This window comes from Mustelus asterias, chromosome 9, assembly GCF_964213995.1.
Source record: "Mustelus asterias chromosome 9, sMusAst1.hap1.1, whole genome shotgun sequence".
In the NCBI taxonomy this organism is placed as follows: Eukaryota; Metazoa; Chordata; class Chondrichthyes; order Carcharhiniformes; family Triakidae; genus Mustelus; species Mustelus asterias.
In genome coordinates this window covers 53565672-53585333 of record NC_135809.1, presented here as the reverse complement: position 1 = coordinate 53585333, position 19662 = coordinate 53565672, and the positions used below count along the sequence as shown (strand labels likewise).

The 19662-nt window shown below is 43.6% G+C and overlaps 1 protein-coding gene across 1 annotated transcript in view; it reads right to left on the bottom strand.

Annotated features, from left to right (window-relative positions):
• Positions 1–19662, bottom strand: part of prickle1b (prickle homolog 1b) — a 213276-nt gene that overhangs the window by 39412 nt on the left and 154202 nt on the right. Inside the window, exon 2 of the mRNA XM_078220198.1 lies at positions 7746–7930. Within this exon, the coding sequence (XP_078076324.1) occupies positions 7746–7877 (132 nt within the window). The 5' untranslated portion in view covers positions 7878–7930. The remainder of the gene's footprint in view (positions 1–7745; positions 7931–19662) is intronic.

The following is a 19662-nucleotide window of genomic DNA, read 5'->3' as shown; positions in this document are numbered from 1 at the left end:
GCTGGCCGGTCAGCATTTATTGTCCATCTCTAGTTGCCCTTGAGAAGGTGCCTTCTTGAATCGCTGCAGTTTACGTGCTGTGGGTTGACCCACAATGCCGCTAGAGAGGGAATTCCAGGATTTTGGTTTATTCCTAATGCACAGGCCTCATAATATCGAGATCCCAGCAAGGTGTGAATCTGCCGTTCATTCTGTGCCATTTGGTATTGGCTGCAGTCAGAGGCAGAAAGGGAGGGAGATGGAAGTGCCTCCAAGGAGCACAGCAGCCAACTCGTGACCCAACGACGGCGAAGGAACGGTGATATATTTACAAGTCAGGATGCTGAGTAGCTTGGAGGGAACTTGCAGGTGGTGGTGTTCCCATAAATCTGCTGCCCTTGTCCTTCTAGATGAAAGTGGTTGTGGGTTTGGAAGGTGCTGACTAAGGATCTTTGGTGAATTGCTGCAGCGCATCTTGTAGATAGTACACACTGCTGCCACTGAGCGTCGGTGGTGGAGGAAGTGGTGCCAATCAAGCGGGCTGCTTTGTCCTGGATGGTGTCAAGCTTCTTGGGTGTTGTTGAAGCTGCACCCATCTGGACAAATGGGCAGTGTTCCATCACAATCCTGACTTGTGCCCTGTAGATGATAGATGGTGGGGAGCTCCGTGGGGCGGGTGTCCTCTGTTTCGGGGATCACCTGGGAATGGTGGGAGAGACAGATCTAAAATGCATTGTGTACACACTGTATACAGTGCACTGGAAGATCAGGACGCCTGCAATTGCGCCCCTAGATCTCAGATGCTGGCATGATTAGGCTCTGTTCACTCCCTCTGCTGGCAAGAATCACATTTTGTCTCTTTTTTTCTAAATCCGCATGATTCTATCTAGGAGCTCGCCCAAAAATGGGTGCTATTCACTCCTGTTTTCATGCTCATTTGGGACTTAAAATATTTTGGTAAGGTTGCCCCCACCTTTATCTCCATTTCTTCCTTTAGGAATCTATTTGTAGAATCTGACAATTGATGAGAACAAGTGTGGGGTAATGTGGCCCTTTAAGGGGGCAATCTTTTGAGGGCCACATGATTAGGCCAGACTCTATGGAGAGGCTGAGTGGGAAGCCGAGCAAACCTGGAGCAGGGGGCACACATCCTGGGATGGGAAAGAACCAGGAGACAGGGAGAAGAGACTAGACTTGCATATTAGTTTTGTCAGACCCTTATCTTGAATAAATACACCAATAATAAATCAATCATTCATTGTTGAAGCTACAACGAGGATCTTTCGACTTTACTACACTGGCGACAAGGAAAAACTATGTCAGTCATTGGGAGATCATAGTGCATAATTAGCTGGGGAGTAGAGTGATTGTTGAAGCTAAGAAGAAACAGGTACAAACACCTTAAAAATGCCTGTAATCGGGAAGATTGAGCCATTTGACCTAGAAGTTAGGCGTTGGGGGCAATTTATTGAAAGGCGGCATTACTTCTTTGTAGCCAATGAGATCATGGAGGAGGAAAAACGAAACTACTCACAGGCTGTGGCCCACAAATTTACAGCCTAATGAGGAGTCTAACATCACCTGACACTCCAAACAAATTCTGTTGACCAGATAGTGGAATTGATCAAACATCAATTTAACCCCCAACCTTCAATCATCATGCGAGGTATAAATTTCATTCTGCAGTCAGGGAGCCAGGGACGATTGTCTCTGGTTTCATGGCTAGCTTGAGAAGGTTACCAGAGCACTGCAAATTCAACCCAGCTTTCGGGGAGATGTTAAAGCAACCATTTGGTTTGCCGAATCAACAGCTTCAGAATACAAACAAGCTGCTGGCTGAGACTAAAATTTCTGGAAAAAGCTGTTGAGATGGCCCAGGTGATTGAATGCACTGATCAGGGTGCAAGTGAATGACAAGGTGTGCCCAGCAATGTGAACAATTTGTGGTGGGATTGTTGCGAGGAACAGCCCAAGTGAGGGCACAGCAGAGCCCGAGAGGGGGAGTACAGCTCCGAGAGTGGAAGTTTGTTTTTGCTGCAGAAGAAAATCTTGTCAGTGCAGAAGTTATAGCTGCGATTCTCCCACTGCGACCTGCAACTTTTCTGGCAGGTCGAGGTGGGAGATGCGCGTCGCCGGCCTTGTACCGGGATTTGCGCATGCGCCGGGAACGCAGAGCCAGCGACAGTCGCCGGTCAGACCACGCTGGAAACCAGCGAGAAAGCAGGCAAGTCATTTGAATCTTTTTTAAACGTATTTTAAATATGTTTAGCAGGTCATTATCGGGAACTTTCAGGTCCCGATCGAATCTCCCACCCCGCCAAGAGTACTTCATTCCGGCGGGTTCAGACAACTCCCCATGTTCAGGGAACCAGCGGGAGACCCCATCGGAATGAAGGCGGAGCAATCGAGGCCCCCCCCCCAGGGAGTCAGGCGGCAGGGGATGGTGCCCCCTGGGCATGGGCACCCTGGCTGTGCCAGCCTGTGCCCCTTGGCACTGCCCAGGGGGAACCTTGGCACTGCCCACCAGGCATCGGGCAGTGCCAAGGGGCCAGGGCCGAGGGGCAATTGGTGGGGGTCCTGCTGCCACTGTGCAGACAGGATCCATCTGGGATTGGGGGGGAGGGGGTTGGGAGGGTAGTGGTGGGCTGTGCATCGGGGCACTCTGGGAAAGGGGGGGGTGGAGGGTGAGGGCTGACCCGGGAATTGCCGTGGGGGCCACGATCGGGCCATGGGGGTGCTGGAGGGGCAGCACTGTGGTGGTCCCGGCCTGGCCAGCAAACGGGGAGTCCGACAGATCGGGACCACTGCGCATGCACAGAGTTCCAGAACTGTCAAACTCCGGCGTGAATAGGTCCCCCCCAACCTCCTCCTGGGTTTTTAATGATATTCAGGACTGGGCCCTCTGCAGTGCACAGAGTGAGGAGATTCAGGTGACAAGCTGAACTGACCAAACAGTCGGGATTTCGAACATATTTCTTGCCAATTCAGCACTTTTGGGAGAATTGTGGCCGATATATCTGTTGCAAGAGGGAGGGTCATTTACAAGGACAGAATGCGCAAAAAAAAGATTAGTTTAACACCCTTAACGAAATTGGCAGGGGAGCCCAACAGGGAATCCAAAACTTACACTTTAAACCAGGTCCAACTCAAGTTGAGGAAGAACTTCTTCACCCAAAGAGTTGTGAATCTGTGGAATTTCCTGCCCAGTGAAGCAGTTGAGGCTACCTTGTTGAATGTTTTTAAGGCAAAGGTAGATATATTTTTGAACAGTAAAGGAATTAAGGGTTATGGTGAGCGGGCGGGTAAGTGGAACTGAGTCCACAAAAAGATCAGCCATGATCTTATTGAATGGTGGAGCAAGCTCGAGGGGCCAAATGGCCTATTCCTGCTCCTAGTTCTTATGTTCTAATTAGGTGCCACCTATAAAAATAGTATTGATGGTCAATGGCAGATCTCTTAAAGTGGAGGTTGACAGAGAAACTGCGGTCACATTCATAAGAGAGCAAGCATTTCGTTACCTCCAAAAAAGGTCTGCAACCCTTAAAGTTGAGTAATTCAGAAGCCATTTTGTCTACATATACAGGGGAGATGCTGAAGACAGTAGGGTCAGTTAGAGTAACAGTACCCTACAGAAACAAAACAGCTCTTCTATATACACCAGCAAAGATTTCCAGAATGAAAGTGGTATGTTGCACCTTGCACAACATTCCACAGTACCGAGGACAGGAGCTGCAGGAAGAGGACGATAATGGGCATATCTTCAGAGGAGAAGGAACCATAAGAGGAGCCTGATGTGAAACACCTGTACCTACTCATGTAGCTGCAGGGATGCCTAGGACTGACTTCAGCTAATCTAAACAGCATTCTGGCACACCAGTTCTGAATCCTCTAAGCCCCTCCAGCACAAAACAATTCTATAGCTAACGATTCATCTCAAAGCCACACATTGATTGTCTGTCATTGTCTTCATACCATTTTTCACAAGGTAGATGGCCTTGGCAGGCAGCAGGTAACAATGGGGAGGCAATATAGCTTTGAAGGAAGGTTTATGATTCTTAGCCATTGAAAGTAAATGTGACACTGTTGCATCGTGTTATGAACACCCTTTTGTAACTACAAACCGGACTCTTCATTTCCCTGCTCAGACAGACTTTTGGAGCTAGTAAAGGCCCCATCAATGGTCCTACCTGCAAGTGTGCAAGGACAGACTTGGCCTTTGGGGCAGGAAACAGGATGTGGGCTTTGATTGAAGTGGGGGGCGGGGGGGATGTATAGTAGCACTTTGAACTGAGTCTCCCTTCCTCTAGCTTTCCTTTCATGGCCTACTTGCACTTCCCTGCTAACCAACACTTGGAGTACAATTCACTGCACTTCAGTGAGGTGCTGAATGGCCAAGATAGGCTTTCTTCATCCTGCTTAAAATAGCAATCTGGGTATGCATGCCATCAGAGAGAGCAGCCAATCACTCAGTTGCCTGCCTCACCTGATGCTCCATGCAGATGGCCACTCTTTTCATGGACACAGACACCAGCATGAAGATCTGAGACATTGTGGCATTCTTGCTAGAGATGCTCTCCAGTTGTGCACAGTGCCTCTGGAAAGGCTGATAAAACCTTTCACATTTTCTGTTGTTTCTCCAGATTAGAGCACTTTTTTGATGTGTCCGTCTAACTGAGCAGAGCTTGGAGAACCCAGCGCCATCTGACAGGACGCTTCATTACTGTTCCTGTTTTCAGCACATGCTCCTACTCACTTGCAGTGTGTGCTTCATTATGTGTCATACCAACTACCTGTACCTGGGCTGATGGGGGGGTGCATGAGTCTAGTGAGTGACCTCCTGTGAGGAGTCTTTGTCTGCCTCTAAAAGCAGCTCTTGAGATAGGGCGGCACGGTAGCACAGTGGTTAGCACTGCTGCTTCACAGCTCCAGGGTCCCGGGTTCGATTCCCGGCTCGGGTCACTGTCTGTGTGGAGTTTGCACATTCTCCTCGTGTCTGCGTGGGTTTCCTCCGGGTGCTCCGGTTTCCTCCCACAGTCCAAAGATGTGCGGGTTAGGTTGATTGGCCAGGTTAAAAAATTGCCCCTTAGAGTCCTGGGATGTGTAGGTTAGAGGGATTAGCAGGTAAAATATGTGGGGGTAGGGCCTGGGTGGGATTGTGGTCGGTGCAGACTCGATGGGCCGAATGGCCTCCTTCTGCACTGTAGGGTTTCTATGATTCTATGATTTCTATGATATGTTTATAGGACCCGTGGGAGATGGAAATATGAATTAAAACTGACAAGTTGGGAGGCTTCTAAGCCATCATTGTGCAAATAATCATATTTCAATGGCTGCTGACATCAGGTCTACCTGTTATTTGCCATGTAATTGTGCTACATTGTCAACAGCAAGTAGATTGGAGACCGCCATCTCTCCATTGCCAATGACCAGGCATGTGGAGAGTTGGCTTATCTCTAGCACTTCCTCCTCTGCAGCTATGACTGGAAGCCACCTCAGGTTCTATGCCTCTCTCTGGTGTTCAGTGCTCTCTTCCTGCAAGGAGGGAAAGAAGGGAATTATGAATGGGAGAAGTGAAATGTTTTGCAAGGATGGAAAGACATTTGTTGAGGGTTATTGAGGGATGGGTGTGACATTGCAATACGATGAGGGTGAATGTCAGCGATGGCTGGTTAGACAGAGATGTCAAGAGGAGACGAGAGAGAGAGAGAGAGAGACGTGGGTGCACCTGGAAAGTTTGTTGGTCTCAGGAGGAGTATGCCAGTGAAGACTGGCGAAGCGAGACGAGGGGACTTGGACTTGAATGTGCTATGCCGCTTACCATTCCTGTTTTGATCAGATCATTGTACTCTCTTTTGGCACTGTATCCAAGAACAAGACTCCACACCCCTGCGGACCTCCTCGGCCACATCCTGCTGGTTCTTGAAGGACCCCCTAAATTTTCCTGATGGATCTTCCAGCTTGCAGCACCATGTCCATGCATGCATTTTAGGAATGCTGTCTTTCCACATTGACAACCCAACTGTCAAGTTTTGACACCAGGACAGTATTTCCCTTTTAACCCTCCCAAGATCCCTTAAGTAGTTGAGCTGAAACAGACTGATGAGGGTTGTCATCATGCTTGCCTTTTGTGGAGCGGTCTGATAATTCAGATTCAACCTCAGACTTTCACCAGAAGTAATTCTTCATGACTATGAACTCAACTTTTCCCTTTTGAGAATCAATATATTAACTGAATACTACCAGCTTATTCAAATAAACCAAGGCAGATGATTTGGAGTGGTGTTTATATCTAGCATATTCAATTGGTAACTCTTAGGATTTGAAAACCAGACGAAAGAGTGGGAAGAATGTAATTCTTCATCTTAAAGGGTATTATTTTCAGTTTGTGAAAAGATAAAGTTGTTTTGCAATACAGTTAACTGAAAGGTATCCATAAAATTCATGACAGAACCTTGAATTGAAACCTGATAAATGCAACTCTCAGATAACCTGTGACATTATCGTCTTATTAAATGCTGTGGCTGCAGTTTGAGCTTGCTAGTGGAAATCTGTGAATCATGAAACACTTTAGAAGCTAACAAGCTTGCTCAAACGCCCTTAACTCCATTGTTGACTTACCAACTAAAAATCTTAGAAACACGTGCCCAATCTTCAAATGCTGTACTATTTTGCAATGAGCTGTTATCATAGCTTGTATGTTTGATTATCATTTTTAAAGAAGCTTAAGTGAGTCCTTTTGCTGCCAGGAAAACAACATCTCACTTGTGTGTTTAGGTGTCCATATGATTACATTTCTGTGACAATATCATGTTTTTCCTTCCAAACATTGTAAGTGTTAATTGTCCAGTATAACTTTTCTTCGTTAAATGACAGGACAAGACAATGAAAGGTTCGTCATGCTGTTTTGAAAATGGGGCACATCAACATACGCTGTTGTTCATAAACTGTCAATTGTAAAAGGAACTTGCATCGAAAAAAAAGCCCATTTTTGCTCAAAACATTCCTATGTTTCCGATTGCTATTCGTATTGTGAGAGCGCAGCAACCTTTACCCTATAAACAGTGGATACAGCAGGATAAATTTTGTAAAGTTGTTATTTTGAAAGATTTTTGGGGGGCATTTTATTGGTTCATAACTATATATATGGTGCATCATAAATGTATCAAGCTAATTTTCTAAATGTAACATTTTCCAAGAGATTCTAGCTGTTACTCTTAATTATGGCAAATGGTCAAGCTTTAAAAATGCAGAGTATCTTTTAAAATGTTAATGATGATTACGTGTTTTTAAGCAGTCTTAAAACAATTAAGTTGTTGAGAGTGGCTCAGTTATCTCTTGTGTTACAGTGTTGATACTTCCTATTTATATTCAAAGCTCTTCTCTAACTGCATGCTTTTGCCTATTCCCTTCTTGTCCACTGAATAAAGGATCTATCAACAGCGTGCTTTGTGTTGGGGAAATAAATAACTTGATATTGAGTTCTGTTCCATCAGACAAAGTAGAATAACAATGGTAGGTGGGGAAGCATTCGGGTTGGACCAGTATTGGTTCCCTGAAAGGAGGGCAACATTGAGCTGAAGATGAGGACTTAAATAAGGGAATTAAAGATAAACTATTTAAGGAGATGGTTTGTTGGGGAGGAAGAGGATTTTTAAAAGTTGGATTTGTCCAGAGGCTCTCTCTCTCCCCTCCTGACCCACCCACTTTATCAAATAGTCCTTTCAAAAATTATGTTGATGTATGTGAGAAAGATCAGGCCTGCCTACCTGTTCTGGTTTTAGGCCAGGTGGAACCCAAGCATATTCTTCCAAAACGCAACCAGAATCATCATCCGATGTTGAGCTGCGCTGAAATCCAAAAGTCAGTTTGCTTACTTTTTGCTCCATTTCTAAAGCCATGATGCTACTGAGATGAGATCCAGTGGGCAACAGTAAGTCAGCATACAATGATTCTGTGAAGACATAAAATGCATGATAGATTGAGCCAGTGAAATATATAGAATTGTTTGGATGCAAACAGAAATGATTCATCTGTTAAGTACAAATGAAAACTCTTATCAAATAGAGCACTAGTTGAATATATCATGATTTATATGTGGTAATAAATAAATGCATTTACTCTGGAGTTTAGTGTGAATAAGTAAAAAATTTGATTAAAAATTAGCTCCTGCGCATCAAAATATTAATATATTGCCTTGTGTAGTGGTGAACGATCCATAACTAAGAATTGAATTTTTTTTTAGAAACCCAGGAGTAGTAGTTCCAGTTACATTATGGAATTATTTCTCAACTTTTAACAAAAATGTTTCAATGCTTATCTATTTGACCTAGTTTTCCTCTGTCTCACACAGTGGCTCGGCATCTATTCGATTCTTCCGCTGTGATGTGCCTTGGGACCTTTTTATATGTTAAGGAGTTTATATAAAATGCAATTTGCTCTCATCAGCAAACCAGGATTAGTAGAGCATAACCAAACTAGAAATCAATATCAAGCATACTGATACATCAGTGCAGTTAGTTCCAGTGAACTGAGAGATATGTGCGATATTGTATAAAGCATCAGTCTGTTTCATTTTAAAATGGTTTAATGACTGTTACAGTAGCAAAAAGAGGAAACTCATGCAAACATATCATTTGTCTTACTAATATTGTGCAATATGATTTCAATTTATTTCTGAATCCCTAACAAGCAGCAAGTTTTCATTTGTGAGGTTTCTGTAATTGGTACAATTCACTCTGGATGAACTGTATTGATTAGTCATAAAATGTGCCAAAACAAGAAAAAATCTGGTCTGAGTTGAATTCCGATATTGGTGAACATGTGCACAAACATGGACTAAATAGCCCTTTGAACAGTTGTATTTGCCAATGAAATAGCCAAAAATGCTATATTCAGCAAAACAAGCAATTCATACAGCCGAACTATTTTAGTTGCGCATAAAATGCAATGGATAAGGTACATAAACTATACAGCAAATGTCAGAAAATCAGCATCCATGAATGCTTTTCTCATCCTTTTCAATGGTGAGGATGATAGTCCGATGATACAGAGGCCAAGCTATTACATATCTGTGTTTGTCAGCAGCCATAATAAGAAGGGACAACCAGCTAATTTCCGCAAGATAGCTGTTCTTTTTGCATTAAACAATGGGTGTGTTTGATTTGGCACTAACATTTTTTGTCAAGAATGCCCACTGACTTTATCCAAACATATTTCATTCACATCACGCCCTTACTGTTAATGAGATGTCTGAGATTAATTCCCTTGCTTACTTAGTTGCAAACTTGAGCAAAATATTTTTAATATATGAATTTTTACTCTAAAGTTAGATAGATTATTGTGTACTAACTGATTGTTCCCTCCAGGGCTAGACCTTAGTGCAAAAGGTTAGGCTGGACTTATAAATCAAGTCAGTTATCACATGATGATGGTGTTTGTAAACTTGTGACATATCAGCAGATTTGAATTCACTCAGCGGAACAAACATTTTCCTTAGAATGTTTGTGATTGCCACTCGCACAGTTCATGCTGTGAAGTAAATTTCTCCTCAGTTTCTTTTTAAAAATGCTCAGCAAAACTGTAATGATGTGTTCATATAGTTAATCCCCAGGCTGATGTAGCTTCCCTTAAATACCCGAAAGAAGTGAATATTTTTATCTGTTCGGGCATGATGCAGGGCTGTCCACCACTTGCCACTCTCAGCTAGCAGTTTAAGTTGGAAATTCATTTAAGGTGAGTAAACCTGCTGCTGCACTTACTCCTGAAAAGCGAAGATGTCTCACCCAATTGAAATTTAAGAGTACGCCAAGGTCAAGTATAACATACTCAGATGAAAACAAAAGCTTCATGTATTCTGCTTCAACATCACATCTTATTAGAAACAGAAAAACAGCCTCAACCTATCCCAAATAAAAAGTAAATTCTTGAAATACTCAGTAGGTCTGGCAGAATGGGTAGAGAAAGATAGAGGTAACATTGTATCAAGTCCATGACTTTTCATTAGAAGTCATCATCAGATTAGCTTATTTTGTACAATATGCAATATGTTTTGATATATGAATTTGGTTTGGAGCATTTAATTTATGCTGTTCTTATGTTTACACTGTGACCAAATGAACTTTGTAATAGCCATGTGAGAAAGGAAAGGTAAGGTGTTTGACTGTGAGTGATTCGGAAATTTTGGTTGTATTTATTGTTACAGATGGGTTGTCCACAAAGAGACTGAATAGGAAGGGGCCACAAGGTTGCTCCTTCCTTCTAAACCTCAGCTGCTTTAATGGTGGTGCAAGGACTGTCCCCTCATGGTGGTGAGGCTGTGCAGCATGCAGCACACCACTATGCATCTGGACACCCACACTGCCATGTATAGCAGGGCCCCTCTGGAGAGGTCCAAACAGCAGAAGCATATGCCAGCAGTCTGCTCGATCATGTTTTTCATGGCAGCATGGACTTCATTGAATGCATTCAGTACGTGTGTGAGGGTTGCACATTGGAGTCTTCAGCATTTCACCAATGGACAACCATGTCTCCCAGTGGCTTAAATAACAGAAAATCCTGCAAAAACTCAGTAGGTCTGGTAGCATCTGTGGAAAGATAAACAGAGTTAACGTTTCATACAGACTCAAAACATGGAATAGAATTATCCAGCCCTAAGCTGCAGTGAGGCCAGCGAGCCATTGAAATCTCAGTTCACATTGGCAGGACCAGAAGATGCTGCAGGAGTGAAGGGCTGGAAAATTCTGGCCATTATCGCTGCTTCCCACTCCACAGATGCTGCAAGATCTGCTGAGTTTTTCCAGCATTTTGTGTTTTTATTTCAGATTTCCAATATCAGTAGTATTTTGCTTTTATTCACCCAGTGGTTTGTTACTGGGTGGCTCAAATGTAAGTATGCACTGGACTGCTGCAGAATTTAAGCATCATGACTGTGATTAGGATATCTGGCATTGACCTGCATGACTTGGTGTCTATGGTCACACACCAGATAGACTTTGAAAAAGTTGACTCCTTTTTAGTTCCGGTACAGGGTCCGCAAAGCAATGTGTGCGCAATCAATAGCACATGCACTATCGGGCAGCATGCAGTGCTCGTGAAACTGGAGATAGCGAAGGGACCCATTGTGTAGCTGTGTGCTGAAGAGCGAGATTAAACAAAGGACCTTTAGATTAAGCAGTCAAGGGTGGGATTAAACAACCAACCTTTCGGTTAACAGCTGAATGCGCTAATCGATTGCACCACAGAGACTTGCTCCAGCCTCTTATCTCTAACAAGAGAGAATGATGTTAGCCTTCATTGCATAATGAGTGCCAGTGACCACCCTTGTGCAATACTGTATGGCAAACTGTGAGATGTTGGGAAAGATCTCCAGCCTCAATCTGGGAGAAACCTAATGCTTAAAAGTTCATGACCACCGTCACACTCAGCCACACACAGCCATTGGCAATTTGGTCCTTGCCCTGCTTTGAGGCTGTAACAGGTGGCAGATTTCAATAGGAAGATCTTATTGAAGCGTCTCACACACACACTGTTCCTCACTAAGCTTTAGGCATAATTGTTTCCTGAACACACTGAGCTGATATGGCTTCCTACCTACAGCTCTATTTCTCCCTCCTCCTCCCCACTCTTACAGAAGCTTGTACTGCTCTGTGTGGACTCTTCATTTTCTAAGCTATGCGACATTCCAAAGAGAATAACTCCTCATGCACTCATGTCTGGAAGCAGTTGCTTTGAGTGGAAGCCTTAACATCAGCAAAAAGGCCTTCAGTACCTGCCGTACATTCCTGCAGACTTAGCAACTTTAAGGAACTCTAGAAAACAGAAAACACTTGTATGGTCAAAGAAACAAACAACAGAAGTCAGTTGGTTAAGTTGGTTAATGGTCCCTTTAAATAGCGCTTGTGGGGCACTGTGCATGCTAACACACTTATCAACAATGCAGTAGGTGCAGCTCACCATAAATGACATTTTGGCATTAATAATGCCCAAAAACTGGCACAATAGATCCAAAGTTTGCATCACCTGACTAGTAACGACAAAATGCCCACCCCCTGAGAATTCCCAGACATAGCTTTGTATATTCCACAGATTCCAACTGTGTATTCATTCTCTACTGATTACCTAGTTGGTTTCAACAGTTTTTTTATGTACAGAAAATGCACCTAAACCTCCCTCATAACTCGGGGAGTTTATCTAGTGAGCAGCGAAACTAAATATAGACAAAAAGAGTCTCGGGTTTGATCCCATGTCCGTGTTGAGTTAGCAGACCTCAGCAAGGTCAATGACCTTGCTACCCTAGGTTATAGAGAGGAAAATAGGCCAAGTGTTCTTGATGCTTGTTGCATCCAGTAACATCCTTGCAGGGAGTTGTCAAATGTAAATGCCAGATGAGAGACAGAATTGAGCTTTGCTATGATGTTCCTTGAATAGCTAATTATTGTCAAGGTGTGCACATCAAGAATAGCCAAAAAAGTGAGATAACTGAAACTGTTATAAATTTTTACATATACTAGCAGTTAGTGCTTTAAAGAGTGCAGGATGCAATTTCTTGTAACAAGCCTAAGAGTCAATAGATGGAGCATATGAAGCTGAAGTGCCTTCAGAATACGCAAGCACAAGTAGTCCATAAATATTTTTCCAAGAGTACAAATAACAGAAAATACTCCAGTATGGCTTGTTTGGCTTATCAATAACATTGCCACATAAAAAATAAAGATGTCATCATGCTACGATATCCTTTTTCTCAGCATTGTGAGTCGACCCAGCCAATTCATAAATAAGCAATGTATATCAATCAAAGGCTGGCACACAAGAGGTAATAGAAACAGCTGAAAAAACGACCTCTGACAGAAAGGGCCTTTGTTTGTTTTGAGTAAAGTGACATAGTTTATAGGTGAAAAATAAAAGTTCCTTTTTTGTAGGTTACACACAATTAACTTGGAGTGTCAGCTGTATTCAGCAGCTATTTGTTCAGTCAATGAAGCTGACCACTTATCAATAATTAACAATCCCTTTCGAAGCGACCATAGAACTTTTCTGTTCAGCTAAATGTAACAAAATGCATTCTTCGTAACAGTAAGCCGGTTATCTTGCTTTCAGATTTTAAACAATACCAGACTGGTGAATAAATAGATGAAAAGAATTGGCATTTATATGGCACCTTTCACAATCTCAGAACATCGAAAAGCACTCCACCACTAATTAAGTACTTTTCAAGTGCAGCTACTGTTGTGTAGGAAATGCAGCAACCAGTTTACACACAGCAAAGTTCCACCAGTTGCAATCTGGGTTTTTTGATTGAAGGCTGTTTTTACAAAGTAGTCACTTGTAATGCACCGCCACTTCACAGCGCTAAGCCTGATTATTTAACAGGACGTTAAATTAGAAACGAGGAATTAGAAGGGCAAAAAGGGGTCACAAAATGTCCTTGGTAGACAGGATTAAGGGGAATCCCAAGGCATTTTATTCATAGGTAAGGAACAAAAGGGTTGTCAGGGAAAAAATCAGACCTCTCAGGGACAAAAGTGGGGAATTATGCTTAGAGCCCAAAGAAGTAGGGGAGATCCTAAATGAATACTTTGCGTCGGTATTCACAAAGGAGAGGGATGTGTTGACTGGGAGTGTCTCGGAGGGGAGTGTTGACCCATTAGAGAAAATCTCCATTACAAGGGAGGAAGTGTTAGGTTTTTTAGGGAATATAAAGACTGACAAATCCCCAGGGCCTGATGGAATCTATCCAAGGCTGCTCAGGGAGAAGAGAGATGAAATCGCTGGGCCTCTGACGCAAATCTTTGTCTCGTCACTGGACACAGGTGAGGTCCCAGAGGATTGGAGGATAGCTAATGTGGTCCCGTTATTTAAGAAGGGTAGGAAGGATAACCCGGGAAATTATAGGCCGGTGAGCTTGACGTCCGTGGTAGGGAAGTTGTTGGAGAGGATTCTTAGAGATAGGATGTATGCGCATTTAGAAAGGAATAAACTCATTAACGATAGTCAGCATGGTTTTGTGAGAGGGAGGTTATGCCACACTAACCTGGTGGAGTTTTTTGAAGAAGTGACTCGAATGGTTGACGAGGGAAGGGCCGTGGATGTCGTCTATATGGACTTTAGTAAAGCGTTTGACAAAGTCCCTCTTGGTAGGTTGGTGCAAAAGGTTGGATCTCATGGGATAAAGGGGGAGGTGGCTAGATGGGTGGAGAACTGGCTTGGTCACAGAATAAGAAATCTCACAACACCAGGTTAAAGTCCAACTGGTTTATTTGGTAGCAAATACCATAAGCTTTTGGAGCACTGCTCCTTCGTCAGATGGAGTGGAAATGTGCTCTCAAACAGTGCTAACAGACACAAAATCAAGTTGCAGAATACTGATTAGAATACGAATCCTACAGCTAGCCAGGTCTTAAAGGTACAGACAATGTGGGTGGAGGGAACATTAAACACAGGTTAAAGAGATGTGTATTGTCTCCAGACAGAACAGCTAGTGATATTCTGCAAGCCCAGGAGGCAAGCTGTGGGAGTTACTGATAATGTGACATAAATCCAACTCAGCTCAGCGACTCTGCACTGTCGTGTGTCGTGAAGGCCGCCTTGGAGAACGCTTACCTAAAGATCCAAGGCTGAATGCCCGTGACTGCTGAAGTGCTCCCCCACAGGAAGAGAACAGTCTTGCCTGGTGATTGTCGAGCGGTGTTCATTCATCCGTTGTCGTAGCGTCTGCATGGTTTCCCCAATGTACCATGCCTCGGGACATCCTTTCCTGCAGTGTATCAGGTAGACAATGTTGGCCGAGTTGCAAGAGTAGGTACCGTGTACCTGGTAGATGGTGTTCTCACGTGAGATGATGGCATCCGTATCGATGATCCGGCACGTCTTGCAGAAGTTGCTGTGGCAAGGTTGTGTGGTGTGATGGTCACTGGCTGTAGGATTCGCATTCTAATCAGTATTCTGCAACTTGATTTTGTGTCTGTTTGCACTGTTTGAGAGCACATTTCCACTCCATCTGACGAAGGAGCAGTGCTCCGAAAGCTTATGTATTTGCAACCAAATAAACCTGTTGGACTTTAACCTGGTGTTGTGAGACTTCTTACTGTGTTCACCCCAGTCCAACGCCGGCATCTCCACATCTTGGTCACAGAAGACAGAGGGTGGTAGTGGAAGGGTATTTTTCCAGCTGGATGCCTGTGACTAGTGGTGTTCCGCAGGGCTCTGTATTAGGACCTCTGCTGTTTGTGATTTATGTAAACGATCTGGAAGAAGGTGTAACTGGGGTGATCAGTAAGTTTGCGGACGACACGAAAATGGCTGGACTTGCAGATAGTGAGGAACATTGTCAGAGGCTACAGAAGGATATAGATAGGCTGGAAATTTGGACAAAGAAATGGCAGATGGAGTTCAATCTAGATAAATGCGAAGTGATGCATTTTGGTAGAACTAAAGTAGGAGGGAGCTATACGATAAATGGCAGAACCATAAAGGGTGTAGATACGCAGAGGGACCTGGGCGTGCAAGTCCACAGATCCTTGAAGGTGACGTCACAGGTGGAGAAGGTAATGAATAAGGCATATGGCATGCTTGCCTTTATAGGACGGGGTATAGAGTATAAAAGTTGGGGTCTGATGTTGCAGTTGTATAGAACGTTGGTTCGGTCGCATTTGGAATACTGCGCCCAGTTCTGGTCGCCATACTACCAGAAGGACGTGGAGGCTTTAGAGAAAGTGCAGAGGAGGTTTACCAGGATGTTGCCTGGTATGGAAGGGCTTAGTTATGAGGAGAGAATGGGTAAACTGGGGTTGTTCTCACTGGAAAGACGGAGGATGAGGGGTGACCTAATAGAGATGTATAAAATTATGAAAGGCATAGATAGGGTGAACGGTGGGAAGCTTTTTCCCAGGTCGGTGGTGAAGTTCACGAGGGGTCATAGGTTCAAGGTGAGGGGGGGAGGAGGTTTAACACAGATATCAGAAGGACGTATTTTACACAGAGGGCGGTGGGGGCCTGGAATACGCTGCCGGGCAAGGTGGTGGAGGCGGACACACTGGGAACGTTTAAGACTTATCTAGATAGCCACATGAACGAAGTGGGAATGGAGGGATACAAAAGAATGGTCTAGTTTGGACCAGGGAGCGGCGCGGGCTTGGAGGGCCGAAGGGCCTGTTCCTGTGCTGTTTTGTTCTTTGACGTATAATAACATCAATTCTGGCTTTTTGAGTTTGCCAGTTCAATTAATACTGAGGCATATTGCAAGACTAAATCATGCAATTTCATTTAGGATGCAGTATACAGAATGTTGTGCTAATCGCGTTATTAAAAACAAGTTTTCTATGATAATCTATGCTTTACATTCAGCAGTCTGGTAATTCAGGAGAATACATTATTGAAACCATGAGAATTTGTGAGTTAAGCGGGCTTTCAGTGTAGGTTTATATTAATTTGTTTAACTAGTAAATGGAAGTAAAGCTACCTAGGGCTCTGCATTTCCTGTGTGATTTTTAGCGAGGTCTGTTAATTGACTCACCTCAAAATGGAATAATTAATCAATAAGTCCTCATTTATTAAAGGGGCTTCAGTATCCTGGTATTCAGTAAATGTGAAGTTGCAGCTGAAATGAGCTCTGAATCCTGTGGCCAGCACTGAATTGCAGCAAGAGTCAGCCACTGACACGTAAGCATCCTCCCTTGTCCAACCCCTGCCGTTTATCCCTTGTTCTGTCTGGAGGCAAATTGTTTAACAACTTCCCCTTTGTAAAACCTCTCGTTAACATGACTTTGGGGAATACAAGATGCATATCAGAGTGTCTGCCCACAGTGCACTGCAGGGAAGATTGAACAGGTGACTGGAATGGCAGCCTGAACTCATGTTTAATAAGGTTTGGGAAATAATGGTCAAACACTGACTGACAATGGTGCTCAGGAATTGAATCATCAGGAGAATTGTTACACCATCAAACATTGGGTATAGATAGAGTGAATGCAAGCAGGCTTTTTCCACTGAGGCTAGGGGAGAAAAAAACCAGAGGGCATGGGTTAAGGGTGAAAGGAGAAAAGTTTAAAGGGAATATTAGGGGGGGCTTCTTCACACAGAGAGTGGTGGGAGTGTGGAATGAGCTGCCGGATAAAGTGTTAAATGCTTTTAACATTTAAGAAAAACTTGGACGGGTTTATGGATGAGAGGGGTGTGGAGGGATATGGTCCAAGTGCGGGTCAGTGGGACGAGGCAAAAAATGGTTCGGCACAGACAAGAAGGGCCTAAAGGCCTGTTTCTGAGCTGTAATTTTCTATGGTTCTATGATTAGAACACAGTATTTAAAGTGGCCACTTCCCTGCATCCCTCTGCTTCCCCCCCACTCCTCAAACCGTTTGCATTTGCCAAACATGTTCGCTCAATAAAATTAGCCTGTTAGGCTTCTCAGACCACACTGGGAAGTTCAGTCAGAATCAAGAAGGACAGGGTTTAACTGAACAGAATGAATCAGCTGACTCCAAAAATGCTCCTCCAAACACTGGACACCTGCCAACAGGTCTCATGTTACTATCACATTGTGTTCAGTTTTGAACATAAATGTGCTTGTAGGCTAAACCAAACCCGATTCTTCAATAATGTCTAACTTTATTAAAGTAAAGTGATTTAGGAAACAATTTTCAATGAGCGCAAAACTCATTGTGCGTGCAATTACTTTCAAATTTGAATACATAAAACTTTTTTTTATACCAGAATGAAATATCAGTTCAACGAGAAAAAAGTGCCTAAATATTCTCCCTATCTAAAAGCGCTGGCTAAGGTTGGTACACAATTATTTCTGGACCAAACCCAAGTGGCTGCTTATCACAGGCATCTGGATAGTCAAGCGATCACTTGCATCTGGTGAAATGCCGACAAGTTATTTGACCATGGATGGCACTACACTTGGGCGCAATCCTATCATCACCTGATGTGCTTTCCAGGAGGATAGCAATTAGGAACTCAAACACTGGCCAACTGTTACAGCCTGACTCCTGCCCTTGCCCAAAAACAGTTATAACTCAGCACAAATCAGTGATTGAAGGGTTTGACTGCTATGTTTCAGTGTAGCAATGTGTTTACTCACAAAGTGAGGGAAGAAAACATAAGTTTTAATAAAACTAGAAAAATGAAGAATTTGAGGACTATCAGAAACAAGATTCAAAAAGTTCATATAATTGACCAGTACTGAAGCTATGTTACTGAAATTGGAGATAAGGATAGTCTTAAGGTTCGTGGATCAAATCTGATGCACAGATTGTTAAATAGAAGTGGCATGATACTGGTTAAAGAAGGTTAATTTGAAAAGATTTATTCTGAGCATTGTATTGTTTGCATTATTGTACTGCTCCCCTCATTTAAAAATATTTTTTTGCTGTGCCTCAGCGCACCACTTTCTAAAATGAGGATGATACTGTGGAATGAAACTTCTTCCAGAACCATGCTAATTTCAGTCTGTAGTCTAGCCACTTGGGGGTGAGATTCCTCTTAATGAGAAAAAAATGACTGTTTGATTTTTCTCCAATTAATGGCCTCTCCCCCTCAAGTTATTCCATGGGTTGGATTTTCAAATGGATTGGGATTGGAGGCAGTGGGTGCGCTGCTGGACACCCTGCCAGTTTTCTGCCACATCCTCGACCCCAAGGCATTTTCAATGAGGGCGCAATTATCTTCAATGAATGAGCTGACTGAGGCCTTATTGCCACAGCAATTGAGATTTACAGTTGGCAATGTCGGCAGTCCATCAGGTCAACATGATGGACTTAGAGCGGAAGTGGGGGAGGGATTCAAAGATCAAACAAGTGACCCCCCCATTCACTCTCAGACCCATTACAACCACAGGCTGCAGCTGCACCTGTTGGTCATCCTTGGAGGGGTTACCCCTCCTGAATCATTGCAAGGCAGTTATGGCATTAATGAAGTAAGCAACTTACCTTGACCTTCTCCTTTGCAGTCTCCATGCTGAGATCCCACTTTGGCTAGTGAGACTGCTGATCACTGAGTGCTGGCAGGCCTCCCATGACTCCCCAGTGTCAGAATCCCACCTGCCTTCCCTTTTCGGATGGTGAGCTTGCTTCCTGGCCCTTAATTGCCAGGAATATTGAAAACTGCAGTGGGCAATGCCTAAAGCATGCTATGCAGGATCAGACATGGAACTAGCCTCCATTTCCAGTTCCCACACCTGACTGGGTCTGAAAATACGGGGCTGGATTTTCGGAGTTTGTGGCACAGTGATAATTTCACTGGACGAGTAATCCAGAGGGCCAGACTAATGTTCTTGGAATACGGGTTCAAATCCCATTACAGGCAGCTGATGGAATTTGAATTCAGTTAATAACATCGAGAATTGAAAGCTAGTCTGAAATGGATTAGCAAGCTGCTCAGTTCAAGGACAATTAGGAATGGACAACAACTATTGACTGACCTGGCTAGCAATGCCACAACCCATGAAAGAACAAAAAAAAATCTGTGAAACTGAGTGAGTGGTAACTTCAGAGGAATTTTGCAGCGTATGAGCTGGTACAAAGAAAGTCTGAGTTGATTGTCCCTCAAATTTCCCCTCTATTTCCCTTGAGAAAGAATCTTGGATTCTCTACTTCATCATTAACTAAATGTCTGGCTAAGCTCATGGGTTTGGCAGTGGTGGGTAGGAACACTGATGGTTGTAGATCTCACCCTGATATATAGAAA